Source organism: Solanum dulcamara, chromosome 6 (genome assembly GCF_947179165.1).
Source record: "Solanum dulcamara chromosome 6, daSolDulc1.2, whole genome shotgun sequence".
In the NCBI taxonomy this organism is placed as follows: Eukaryota; Viridiplantae; Streptophyta; class Magnoliopsida; order Solanales; family Solanaceae; genus Solanum; species Solanum dulcamara.
The window spans coordinates 45,541,000-45,555,391 of record NC_077242.1 but is presented as its reverse complement, the minus strand read 5'-3'; the positions used below and the strand labels follow the sequence as shown (position 1 = coordinate 45,555,391).

Here is a 14,392-nt window from a genome sequence, read left to right as displayed (position 1 = left end):
TCACCCAAAAAGAGGGGTAAAAAAAATTAGCAAAAAAGGGAAACTTGGCCCGAGATATGACATAGCCAAAATTTCAAAACTTGAGACCCTTCCTACGAGCCATTTTGATGATCCATAGAGGGTCTACGAACCGTAGGAAGGTCTCATAGACTACATCTCTAGAGAAGCCCCTAGTACCTTACCTACGAGTTAGCAGAATGACCCGTCGTTAGGACTACGACCCGTAGGAAAGGTTCGTAGGTCCAACTTAAGAAACCAAGGAAAATACCTAGCTTCCTACGAGCTGGCCCCTTCAACCTGTGCTAAGTTCTATGACCCGTAGAAGGGTGGTCATAGGCCCCTTGTGCAAATTCTAGTAGGGTCAAAAATCGGACCCCAAGTTCTATGAAATGGACCCTATAATCCGTAGGAAGGGACCCGTAGTAGCCCAGCCCAATTAATAAGGGTCATTCTATTCTTTTTCTCACCTTTTCCAAACTTAAACCAAGCCATTTTGGGTCTAAAATTAGTCCTTTATCAGTACCCCACGTGTATTCTCTCTCATTATTACTTAGAATATTTTGAGAGCAAGGATTGGAGAGAAGAGGAGAAACTAGGGTTCAAGTATTTTTGCCAAGATATTCAAATTTTGCTTAGATAATCATCATTTCAGGTATGTAAGGCTATCATAACGTTGGACTAAGTTCGTCCTCGTGCCCTACATCTTCATACAGTCAAGTAAAGTTGAGTTTTGAGTTTCAATTTCGATAAGTGAATTCTTGAGTTTTCTCTGTAAATTCTACTGAGTTCGTGTATATATCTAAATATACTTTGATGATTTTCATGAATTTGGTTCTTGAGATTAATGTTCATGTCTACTTTCACATGAATCCTAATCAAACATTTGCATTAAATATTTTATGCATTTTTTAGCTTAAAGCATGATATATTTTCATCTTTAAATTATAGCGAGTTTGAGCATGAGTTGAGTTTGACAAGTCTCTTAATTATTAGTTTGAGCATGAGTTTGAGAAGTCTCTTAATTACTATTTTGAACATGAATATTTTTGAGTATAAATGAGTTGAGTATTAATACATTTAAACATCTACTTTTGAGATTGAGTTGAGAAGTTCAAGTATGCTTTCTAAATGCACTATTGACATGAGATTTTATCTGTCTTAAGAATAAGAGATGAGTTAAGAAAATTTGAGTTTGAGCTAAGTCCAAAAGAGACTAATAGAGTTAATTGAATAAATACACTCAGTTAAGATATGAGCAGAGTAAAGACAGTTTGGGAGTAAAATCAAGCACCAATTTGAGTACAAGTTCAAATAACTTCAACCCCATAACATATGCCTTCAACATAGATATGATTGTACCGTTCATTCGGGCGACTCCTCATAGTCCAAAAAGGACTTTTTAGATGAATCCATAGTTCAGTCATTGTCCTATATCCTGGCAAGGTATAGGATAGCTCTGGCAACGTGGGCAGAACGTTGTATCATCACGAGGCTCATAGTGATGATTGGCGGTAAGAGAAATTCCCCAAGAAGTAAGGTATTATATTTTTATACACTGAGTTGCATTTACTATTTCATATCTTTTAAAACATTATTTTACATATATCACATGCTTTACTGAGTTGAGCTATTTTCAGAGTTGAGTTCCTTGAGTTAAATATCTTGAGTAAGTTTCCTTTTAGCTATTTTATATTCCGTACATTCTATGTACTGACGTTATTTGGCGCTGCATATTTTATGATGCAAACACAGGTGATAGAGATCCTCAACTGGCGCATTGTTGAAGATCCAACTTTTTACCTAATTTTTGTGAGACCTCTTTGCATTCAGAGGCACTCTTGAGTCTTACTTTTTGGTCATTTATTTATCAGTTTGAGGTAGCCGTGGGCGTGTCCCGATACCTACTTCAGTCAGTCTTAGAGGCTTTATAGACTAGTCACACAGTGTCTGGTTTATTCAGTTAAATATGTTTTGAAAACATTGAGTCATGTCTTATATTTATATATATTTGAGCTTTGAGTTTTAAACTTGATATTATTGAGCTTATTCACACTTATTGTGCCTATTGACCATATTTTTCATAAGTAAGTCTTACGCTTAGTAAGTTATCCAAGCCAAGGGTTTGTTTAAGAACCAGCACTAATTTTTGAGTGCTGACCACGCCTAGAGTGTAGAATCGGGGTGTGACAGGTCATCATGGATTCCAAGTAGAATTGGGCTTGAAACACAAAATCACCTGACACAATAAAAAAAAATGGTCATATCTAAATGGAGGAATTAGCATAGGCAAAAAAGGAAGAAGGTGAACCTATGGTCGCATTGCGAACTCCTGACGGCTACCTCTATGAACTCCATTCACCAGTGGACAACACGTTACCTCCCTAATCAAAGGCGGGAAAGTTAAAATGACAAGGAAAACAGAAAATAAAAGGATGAATGGGATACCTCTCAGTAGTGATTGCTCCTGTGTAAGCTGCAGATGATGGAGGAGGAGAGGAGTAAGAAGGAAATAGATCCACAAGAGTAGGTGACGAAGTGTTAGGTTCCGGCGACTTCCAGAAGAAAGCATCTCGATGACAAGGTTGAAAAAGGAAAGTGCGAAAAAGACAAGTGGATGTTAGGTTTACTTTCCTTTTTATAGATAGAGGGTTTTGTACTAGGCCTCCTTTTTCAGGTTTTTTTGGTTGATTATTCACTGTTTTGTTTTTGGGGCATTTGGCCAGACTGATTTGTAGATAGATTAATATCCAATAAAACAGCCCAACATGCCACCAAATATTTGAATTTTTTTTAAAAAAAGTAAGAATAAAAATAAACATTCCCTCCCCGCTCTTACTTTGATCGACTTGCCCGCACACTTCTTACACAGTGTACTAAAAATTCCATACCAGTGACTCCAAAACAACACGCGTGATATTTTGATAGTGACCAAATAAAACCCATATATTATTGGAAAAGGAATAACCACCTCGGTTTTGCTTCCGATTGAATGTGAGAGATTAGCATCCAATTAGGACAGAATTATTAAACACCCTAAAAGGCTGAAAATGATTGCAAAAAAATGACAAAATTCTAACGGGGCGACTAAGAAAAATCAAAATCCATTGGAAGATTCTTTTATGGGGTTAAGAAGATGACAGAGGAGAGTGAGGGAAAATTAAGCAAAAGTAAAATAAATTGAAGAAGTAAAACTTGACCTCAAGCCAGCATCGTCGACGGTATTCGCTGAAAGAGTATATTATCATTTTAGGTGTAGGCTTTCCCAAAGATGAAGTTACTACCGTTTCCATTCAAAAATCCATTGCCAAGAAACTAGATAGAATTAAAACGCAGGCAACTTATTACAAGCCCAACACATTCGACGTTAGACATGAAGATCATTTCAACCTAAAGAATATACATTTCATAATGGTATAAGTTTTGAATAAGATAACAGTGCACATACATGTTAAAAAAAAACACCATGTAAAAATGATCTAATTGTAGAATTGCAGGCCTTTGTGTAAGCCATCTTGATGTGAAAAGGGCTTCAATCCGGGTATACATTTTTATTTCAAGAGGCTTCCTTTAATAGACTGAACTGGAAATTTGTTAATTTAACGCCACCATTCTACATGAATTCGCAAAACCATATATTCCTATCTGCACTAGACACTGCTTGTCAAATATCATCAAAGATTTTACCTTGAATCCACAGCTATGGGAAACCATTATTGATTTAGTTGCCACATTTATGCTTCCAGCAAAAGACGTGGATCTGGTCAGCACTATTTGGCTTCTTTTATTGACAGGGCTCAACCCATTTTGGTTGGTTACTTGCTTAAGGCTTGCGAGAGAATCATTTGATATATCTTTAGGATAAACTCGTTCAAAGTTGTCCCCTGGTTGCTTATCCTCCAGAGAATTCAAGAATGCCCTATCATCATATTCCACATCATCTGAAATTTTCTTGGCCTGGTTAAGGAAACCAATCGCTCGCCATGCATCTGAAACAAGTAGAAGAGTATTCCTTGTGGGAGATACTCCCATCTCGTCCATAATTTGGAGGAACTCTTCAGCTTTCCATGGTTGTTTTGCTTCACCGTAACCCCAAATGAGGGTTTCAAAGGTTTTCAAGTTAGGCAATACATCCATTTTGCACATCCTTTCAAATACCCTCAGAGCATACTCCATTTGTCCAGCACTACACCATCCACTGATGATTGTTGTGAACATTACAACATTTGGATGTACACCTGATGAAGCCATAACTTTCAACAGGGCTTCAGCTTTTTCAGGTTCTCCAGCACGCACATAGCCTTTAGCTAGAATGCTGAATGTGTGGCTATCAGGTTCTATGCTGGCCTTAATCATGTCATTAAATATCTCTTGGCACTTATCCATATGTCCAGCTGAACTCCATGCATTCATGATAGTACTAAATGTTACCACATCTGGTTTCACCCCAAACTCTTCCATCAATGTAAGTGTCTGCACATTTAACCGGTGAATAAGAAACATGTCATGGGTAGAATGATGCAACTCTTTCTTTCTCCTTTGTTTCTCCAGAAGGCTTGAAGCTACACTAACACACACTACAGTGACTTCCATCCTTTTTAAGTATGTTTGGTATCAAGGGGTTCTTATTTGATATTTATATATGTAAACTGATATCAATACATGCAAAATTAAAACATCTCCATTACCATTTTGTACATGAAAAATAATAATGAAGAAAAGTTAAACAACTTAATGATATGTAAATTACAACAATATACCCAGTGGAATCCAACAAGTGGTGTGTATGCAGCCTTACCCCTACCTTGTGAAGGTAGAGAGGTCGTTCCTGATAGACCCTCGGCTCATGTAAAGCATATGAAAACAGATATGAGATAAATAAAGCAGAGGAGAAGACATGTTGAAAATAATGGAGAAAAAGACAGTAGCAATAACTTAATGATCAGTAAATTGCTGATATAAAACCAATATAGATGCATACCTCATCAACACCACTAGCATCAGTGATATCGAGAAAGCCTTTGATGATAGAGTTGAATATTACTAGATTAGGAAGTACACCAAGATCCTTCATCCTGTAAACAAACTTCAATGCTTCTGTCATATTTCCCTCTTTACAGTACCCATCCACGATGATACCACATGTTCGATGATTTGGTGCCACTTTGTGATTTTGCATTTGAAAAATCATTGCTTCAGCTCTACCAGGCTCCTTGTTTCGAGCATAAGCCGTTGCTATAGTATTGTAAGTAACAACATCAGGTTTTACACAAGCTGCAACCATTCTGTGAACCACATTCCAGGCTTCTACAATTTTGTTCTTGTTACACCAAGCCCGGACCAGAATATTATATGTTCTGTCATTAGGTTTCACATTCTCTTCAAGAGACATAATTTCCAGCAGTTTCAGAGATTCTTCAGGCTTACCAATGATTCCAAACCCTTTAAATAATGTATTAAAAGTGCTGGTTGTGGGCTTACATCCTTTCTCCCTCATTTTCTGGAACACTTTCATAGCCTCCTTAACATTTCCAGATTCAGAAAAAGCATTTATCATGGCATTGTAGAATATGGAATCAGGTTTTAATCCATCTTGCTCCAATTTGGAAAGAAGCAACGGTATCGACTTGAAACGTTTCTGGAGAGTCAAGGCAGCCAAAACAGTTGTATATGTCACAAGAGTTGGCCGATGTCCTTCTTCTGTCAGACCCTGAAAAATTGAGTGGACCTCTTGTGGTTTTTTCCTCTCAATCAAAATATTCATCAGTTTGGTTCTTGAACGAACAATTTGGCAATTCATACTTTTCCAGCAGGTAGTGCAGTGAGATTGACGTGGAGATTTCTCCGTATTTGAAATAAGATGAGCTTGGTTTTCATGTAGATTAGATTCCTGCAGAAGTTATCACTCACTTTGGTAACTGAACAGAGAGCTTAAAAATTATATACAAGAATAAAATATAATAATAACTAAGATGTCATCAAAATCTATTAAGTTGTGTGCCAATACCATGGTGGAAGATGCAGAAATCTTCGACTTGCTTGAACTCATTCCATTCTTCTTTTTCTCAAAAATAATAGACTTTTCTACCTCATTTCCGAATTCTCCCATACTCTTCTTATCCAATTCTTAGTTTTCCTGCTGCTTATGATAATAGCAATATTAATTACCTCAATTTATCTATCTATCTCACAGAAGCTTACTGCTGCCTCAAGGACATTTTCCCTGCAAAATGTTGGCTTATTAAGATAGTGATGAACAAAAAAGCAAAGAATGCTGCAGGAGTGAGAAGGAAGAAGTTAATGATACCAAGCAATTTAACAAGGACTTTTCTACACCAACAGTACCAACAAGGCAGAGTATAGGCTCCAAAAGAATTCAACAACTTAGAGCTGGAGCTTAATTATCTTCACCTGAAACAAAAAATTTTAGGAAGGTGTGAGAATACATTATCTATTCTTCTTCTCTTTTACCAAGGGAAAGAAGTTGGAGCTTAATTATCTTTACCTTTTTAAAGTCAAATTGTAGTTAAATCCATAATTTTTCAATGCAATCTGATATTAAGGTAATTATGTCTTTGTATTCAAGTTTTTAATCAAAATTTTGATTATGCCTCACATTCGAGTTTCATTCTCCATTATTAGAAGTGGAAGTCTCCTACAAACACCCCTTAAGCAGATTCAATTGAGAAAAACATATTTCAACTAGTAATTTTTAAATATTAAATCACATGAAAAATAAATGAACAAAACTGTTAATTAAAAGATTTTGCATAATGCTAAACTTAATTGCCCATAAAGTTCATGATAATATTTTTGGGGTATTTTAGAATAATAAATACAAATTGGTGACTTGAGTTTTGTAGGATCGGTTAGTTTTCTGAAAAATTCTAGCAGAAGGATGAAAATTGTTAAATTTTAAATACTTAGAGAATGTTTTCTACTAAGACTAATATTTTAAGGATGTAATCAAAGCTTGAAGTATAGTTTAAGAATAATTTTAGCCCAAAACTCGCAATAGAAAGCAAATTATATTAAAGTACTATTCTGTTATTATAGGTAAGCACGCCAATGTTGGAGCCAGGAGATTGGGGAGGAAGAGTAGTATATTTTAGAAGAAACTTTACTTCTTTTAAATAAGTAACATATTGAATAGTCAAAAAGGGCTGAAAACTAAAATCTGAAAAGCTAAATGGGCCGCAGCCCCGACCTGCCAAAACTTCACCTTGGCCATTCTGGTGAAAGAATCCAGTTGTCTTACATAAGTTGAGGTATCCAGTGTGATCCAGTTGAGACACAAACTCTCTTCAGTATTCAAAAAAATCAAGTTTTAGATGCAGTCATTGGAAAAAGAAGGGCAGCTCATGTTTGCACTATAGGTAACTAAGGTCATATTAATAAGATTTCAACAGGAAAACCAAGAGCAATCATCTTACTTTTATCTACTACTCATGCTAGACACTGAAGTAATTAGTTTAGGAATTTGGACAGCTAGTTATCTTGAAAGCAATAAATATCCACCTGATACGTAATTAGCTTTAAATGTCAAACATTGATAAGAAAGGATCACAAGAGAGATTGCAGTCTGAACATGATATGCTTATATCATCAATAAAAGTGTTAGGTCAAGCTGATATGTGAGCATGATGAATGAGTCCATGTATAGTTTGGGAGAACCCAAATACTTGAACTTTATTGGTTCGTGTACGGATTCTGTTAATTTACTGGAAACAAATTCTATTATTCGTTTGTTGATTTTTTTGTTAGCACAAAACTACTGCGATAAGACTAAGAGACACAAACTCAAATAGTATCATATTAGAGGTACCATAAACTGGGAAATTGTAAACAAACCCCGGCCCGAGTACTGAATTTCTTGCTCATGAAACAAATTTGAAATCTTTCATTATAATAACCCAAATAAAGAAGATAAAAGAAAGAAGAAATTTCAGAAAGGGGTGGGTGGTACATCAACCTGAGAAGAGAAGAAAAGTTGCATGGTTGCAGAGTTAGAATCTGTAAGTAAGACGTGGGATTGTTGGGCAGTGGCATTTGTTGGTGCCATCTTATCCCCAAATTTTATCAGAAAATCACAAAGGGAAGCTGCACATTTATTCTCCTATTCAATCTTGACAAACTCTAATATTTGTGGCTCTCGATTTTGCCACGTATTTTTAACTCGTTTCTCTTAGGCCAACTTTGGTTACACTGCCCTATTTTATTAGCTGGAGCAATAATACTCCTCCACGTCTCAAGTCCGAGCCAACCATTTGCCATCCATCACATGCCTGATTTGTAAAATCAAATCTAGTGTATTTCTTCACAAAAAACCCGATCAAGATAATAGAACCAATTAGGCGTCAGTTCTTCTCCACACATTCAACACGTGGCTACGGTGATGGCTCTTACATCTATTCGCTCGTCATTTGGCTGAGTGTATTAGGAGAAAAGAAATTTGCATTGGTTAGTTTTGCTTATTATTTGTATTGATATATTTTAACAATAAATTTATAACTAATGCATTATTAATTATATATTTTATTTGGAATTAAGGTAGGTATACAACCCATACATCGAAATTTATGATAATAATGTAAAGAATTTTAATACATGCAATAGCATGGTCAAAGACATAATTACTCTTCAAAATCTTTTCCTCATCCTTTTCATTATATTTGTGGCAAACATTTTTGTAATAAAATAAACCTTTTAGAAATTATACATCTTTAATACATCAAACCAAACATTACATAAGAAATATTCTCAGCATAACGAATGCAAGTATAACTATTGCATGAAGAACTAATGCCAGCTTACTAATACACTATATTCAGCATTAATCTTATACACCCTACCAAACGACCTCTAAGGGGTTAGAGGGATAATAATACTTGTATTTAGTTTTTATATTACTAGTATTTTGTTTGGTATACTTTTTCAACTGATGCATAACTAATGCAAGTATTAGTAATACACTATATTTGGCATTAAGGTATGTATAAATAATACATAAAATATCATAATATTAGTAGTACAAAGTGTTTTAATGCATGTCGAGCTGACAATTTCAGTCCATAGTTTTATAATCAACCTATTTTATTCATATTTCAATAAGTTGAATCACTTCCATTTCAGTTGGGTAAATATGAGTCTCAATTTATTGTTAACTTGTGAAAATATGAAAAAATATGGGTATCCATATTTTACCATTGTTAGTGATCATGCCCAAAACTCGCCCTACAAAGGATAAGTGGTCGCTGTATATATAATTAGAGTAGAATTGTTATAACCCGTATTTTTGCACATTTGGACATTTTGGGATAATTGTAACAAGTTAAGGATAGTGCTATGTCTTGAACTTGTTTGATACATAAGTTGGTTATGAAAATTTTGGATGTGATAATATTGAAAAAGGCCAAGGGCAAAATTGGAATTTAAAAAAAATAAAAAGAGGAGTTGAAGGTCAAGTAATGAGTTGTAGGACTCGACTTACTTACGTAAACTATCAACTTGGAAATCCTACATACTTAAGCTACTTAAGTGCGTACCAAGCTTACGTAGCAAGAATTACATAGATTCATAAAAGAAGACGAGATTACGAACTCACGAGGAGAAGGAGAGAGTTACACGTAGCAGCCCATGAGAGAGTTCCACATGGCAGCCCATGAGAGAGTGCCATGTGGCAGCAGTTGGAGCAGATGGGGTGGGGCCCCCACATGGAAGCCCGTGATTGGATGAAGGGATGTGTTGGCCCAATGGGGGCTTGACATGTGTCACCGCTTAGGGGTTGACATGTGTCACCTCCTAAGGAGGCCTATATATATATATATATATATATATATATATATTGGATGATTCATTCTTATCAAAAAGTCATCCTTATCTCCAACAAATTCAAGAAAATTCTAGAGAAAGAAAAAGAGAAGAAACCCTAGAGCTAGAGAGAAACTAATGGCGGCCAAGGGGAGAAAAAGGTAAGTTTTTTAATTTCATTCCGTAAATGAATTATCTAGGGTATACCATGATGGTATGAAGGTATTAGTAATGAAAATTTATGGTTTGGAGCAGCACCAAAACTTTAGCAAGCAGCCACAAAGTTGTAGGCACACTAAAGGAACTTCCAAGGCAAGTTTCGATGAGTTTCGGCAAGGTATGGGATTCCCTTTTAAATTGGATCATATGATGTTGTTATGAGGTATATTTTATGTCTTAAATAATGTTGGAAGTGGAAAAATTGCATAAGGATGCTTGACGTTAGAAACAAACTAAATTGAAGTGGTTATAGCTAAATCGAAATCGAGTACTGGGTTGTCGTTGTGGAGCTGCGGGTGCAGCTGGTTGGGTTGCGTGTTGAAGGTATTTAAAGTATTTTAAAAAGGGTGTGGGTGCTTCTGATTGCAGCTACACGACCCTCTGTTTGGTATGGTTAAAGATTTTGTGAAATAAAGGTTAAAAACTTTATTTTGACATCGTAGTTTTGAGCTAGTGGTTTGGAGTTGTATTGAGTAAGGTTGAAGTGATTTACTTGTATATATGATGTTGGTTGTTGTTGTTGCTATGGTTTTTGACATGTTGGCCGAGTTAAAATCTCGGGGATGTTGAAGTTATAGGGGAGATGCTGCCCGATTTTTGATAACTTAGAAACTAGTAATGAACTAGTCGAGGGAAATGGATAAGGAAATGACCTCTATGGAGACTTGGTTGTAGAGTTGGAATTGGAAAGTGAAGGGTCATTAACCATAGTATTACTTTCATGTTAAATAGTTTTAAGAGACGACGAGGCGAACATATTAGGAGTAATCCGTAAGAGGTATGTAAAGCTAACCGTTCCTTCTTTTGGCATGTCTTTGGTATAAGTATGTAAAGCTTATTCTTTCTCTTGGAATGTTTTGACATAAGTATATAAAGTTAATCTTCCTTTTTGGCATGGTTTTATGAAACAAGTATATGACTTTTATATGATTCCAAGGAAGTTCCTATTTGTAGAGCCGCTAGGATGGCCAACTTCTTGATTTTCCAAAGGGTATTTTATCATGCCTAGATACGTGTATATGATTCCAAAAGTTCTATTTGGATATAACTCATAGTGATATTCAAAAGGTACTTGATACGACTCTTGTCTTGATTTTTAAATAATAGCTCATTTTGTTAACTCCATCGAGTCTCAAAAATGATTTAAAGTGCATTTAGTTTCTCACTACTCCACTCGTGGATGCCTCAATGCTTCCTTCACCGAGCCTGGGTCAAGTTTTGTTATCGTGCGTACTTATCTGCATTGTTCGCCATGCCCCGACGTGAGAGGGAAGGTATGACCTGTACATGGGTTTTGTGGAGTTATGATGTTCCATGTACACATATAATATGATATGATCTGATATGGTCATATGATATGATATGATTTATTACGGAGATATTTTCTACTCTAGATGTATGCTGTGTTGTGGCTCTAGTGATAAGGTGGAGACCATGTTTTGTTCACCGAGTTCCATAATGGGGCCGGATATGGCATATGTTTTTCTGCATACATTATATGTAGGGGTGGGCATTCGGTATTCGGTTCGGTATTTTCAAAGTTTGGGTTCGGTAATTCGGTAATCGGTAATTCAAAGTATATACCAAATACCGAACTTTCAAACTTCGGTTCGATAATTCGGTAATCGGTAAATCAAATTTCGGTTCGGTACGGTATTCGGTAATACCATATTTTTTTAATAGTTAATATACAATAAAAATTTATCCACATTTAATATTTACATTAACCTAAAAAATACATATCTTAACTTACATTTTTATTACTACACCATAATTAAGTAATATATGCATTTTAACTTGCCGAATATCGAAATCGAAATTGCTTGTAAGCCACATTCTACGGAGGAGAAATGATACATCGTAAAAAAAGAAAAAATAATTTATGAATCGATACAGAATAAAAAAAATATTACCATGTAATAAAAATAGTGAAAAAGAGTGAAAACAAAAATCTCTAATATATCATACATAATTTTTATACATATGTTTTTCTTTGAATTATCCAAAAATTCTACATCACTGCAATAATTATTAATTAGTTCCTGCAAAGATATGAAAGAGTTGGAATCTTTCGTTTTCAATGTAACTACCAAATAATTTATGTAGATAACTAACGTGGGAATCTTGCAAAGTGAAATTAGAATTCTTAATCAATTGCATAAATTTGAAATTAGAATTTATAATTTTTACATGTACATGAATTAAATTTTAGTAGTTATCCATAATGTACGTGTAAGTGTGCATATAATATACGGTAAACGTGGGAAAGTTAAAATAAAAATGGTAAGGGAAATGAAAAAATGAGATAGTTTCATCTTACTATACTCTTATTTTTTTTGGTAATTGTTTTCCAGTTTTTTTGTAAAAAAAAAAAAAAAGTTCGGTATTCGGGAAATCCCGAATACCGAAACCGAAATACCGAATACCGAAACCGAAATACCGAAATATCAATTTCGGTACCGAATACCGAACTGAAATACCGAATTACCGAATACCGAAATAGCCGGTTCGGTTCGGTAATTCGGTTTTCGGTATTTTATGCCCAGCCCTAATTATATGTGGTTATGAAAAGCATTTTGATATTCTAAATATTTTGCTCCTCTTTTCACCTTCTGTTCTGATAATGGCTTTACTTATTATAATCCGTGCTTTGCATACTCGTTACGTTATTCATACTGACCCTCTTTCTTTGGAGGCTGCATTACATGCCCGCAGGTACAGACGCTCAGTTTGCTGATCCGCTCGCTTAGGACATCCACCTTGTTGGTTGGCAGTGCTCCTTTGTCCGAAGCCTTATTTTGGTACTAACTTTTTTGTTGTACATTTGTACATGTTGGTTAAGGATACGACGGGGTCCTGTCCCTTCATATGACTAGGCTATCGTTCTGTAGAGGTCTGTAGACTTGTGATGTGGGTTATGTATATATGTTTTGGTCTTTGTGTTCCGTGATGGCCTTAACGACCCTCTTGTGCTATATCTGTTCTCATACGCTCTCTAGTGACCCCTTTTTGACTTCTACTTTTGTCTATTCTACTAACACGCTAAGTGGGGCTAAGGGTACGTATGAGTGCCCAACTCGGGCACCAGTCATGGCCTACAGAATTGGATCGTGACAATAATTTCACATAGAACTAAAGTTTAGCTACAAATATTCAATATCGCTAAAAAATAGGTTTGAACAATTATTTAGGTTTAAATTATTAAGATTCTTATTCTAACAAATTAACTAACAAATATTAAAGCAAAAAAATTCTCAACTAAAGAGAATGGGTTGACTTCAAGATTAAGGAGTTCTAGAATCATGACTTCCTTAATTATCGGTTCCTTCTTGCTATGTTATTTATAATCTCGGCAAACTAATCTCCATCGGTCATGAATCTTGTTTTTCTACAAATATATCTTGACCAAGTTGTTAAGGGAGAATGTGATACCCCATAGTAGAGAAGGTTGGAGATGGAGTCATAAGAATCCGGAAGGAATTAGAGGTCAAGTAATGAGTCGTAGGACTCGATTTACCTATGTAAGCTACTAACTTGGAAGTCTTACATACTTAAGCTATTGGAGTACGTACCAAGCTTGCGTAGCACGGATGACATAGGCCCTTAAAATAAGATGAGATTACGAACCTACGAGGAAGAAAAAAAATTATGCGGGGCAGCTAATGGGAGGGGGACACGTGGCATCACCTAAGCAAGTAGGTGACCCACCTGCTTGGGGTCAAGTAGAGTTCGGAGTCGAAAGGTATGGCGATCCTAAGATGAACGAGCACAACAGAGATTTTCAGGCCTGGGGCAATACGTTCCTCGGTATTACTTTACTATACAAGGATCGGGCCGTATGTTCCTCGGCATTATTTTACTATATAAGGATTGGGCCGTATGTTCCTCAACATTACTTTACTATACAAGGATTGGGTCGTATGTTCCTCGGCATTATTTTACTATATAAGGATCGGGCCGTATGTTCCTCGGCATTATTATATGATGCATGGAATGATCCGTATATTCCTCAGCATTATTATACTATATATAGATCAGGATGTATGTTCCTCGGCACTAACCTGCTATATATATGGATCGGGTTGTACCCTCCACAACGCTAATAGTATATATATGCCTATAATGATGGAATGATGCATTTGTAACACCGAGTCTCATAGTAGACAGGGTGCGGTATGTGATGATGGTATACATGACTTTATTTCATAAGATGCAGTATAGTGGTTTACTAATTATTATACTTGTCCCCTATATCCCCATGTCAGCTGTAATCTCTTTGTGGTATTTTATGCTTACACACTTAGTAGATATATCATACTGACCCCCTTTCTTTGGGGAGCTGGGTTTTATGCCCGCAGATACAGAC

General features: G+C 35.8%; 1 protein-coding gene across 3 annotated transcripts; it reads right to left on the bottom strand.

The window, feature by feature from the left end:
- Positions 1-3,377: 3,377 nt before the first annotated feature.
- LOC129891111 (pentatricopeptide repeat-containing protein At5g25630-like) lies at positions 3,378-8,123 on the bottom strand. 3 transcript variants are annotated; one of them, XM_055966368.1, is made up of 6 exons: positions 7,970-8,123; positions 7,205-7,299; positions 6,305-6,408; positions 6,005-6,220; positions 4,979-5,887; positions 3,378-4,470 (listed from the first exon to the last, which is right to left on the bottom strand). In XM_055966368.1, exons 4-6 carry the CDS (start codon positions 6,104-6,106, stop codon positions 3,592-3,594), a joined length of 1,890 nt encoding a protein of 629 aa, XP_055822343.1. In that variant the 5' UTR covers positions 6,107-6,220; positions 6,305-6,408; positions 7,205-7,299; positions 7,970-8,123; the 3' UTR covers positions 3,378-3,591. The 3 variants fall into 3 exon arrangements, with proteins under 3 accessions (XP_055822343.1, XP_055822341.1, XP_055822342.1); XM_055966366.1 differs by having other exon boundaries at positions 7,220-7,299; XM_055966367.1 differs by lacking the exon at positions 7,205-7,299.
- Positions 8,124-14,392: the final 6,269 nt, after the last annotated feature.

What these genes read in the sequence shown, in the direction of transcription:
- LOC129891111 (XM_055966368.1), bottom strand. Translation starts at nt 6,106, where the DNA reads ATGGGAGAATTCGGAAATGAGGTAGAAAAGTCTATTATTTTTGAGAAA. An exon ending in TTTCTGCATCTTCCACCATG is followed by an intron (nt 5,888 to 6,004) that starts GTATTGGCACAC and finishes TAACTTCTGCAG; the next exon opens with GAATCTAATCTACATGAAAA. An exon ending in ATGCTAGTGGTGTTGATGAG is followed by an intron (nt 4,471 to 4,978) that starts GTATGCATCTAT and finishes TTAAATGTGCAG; the next exon opens with ACACTTACATTGATGGAAGA.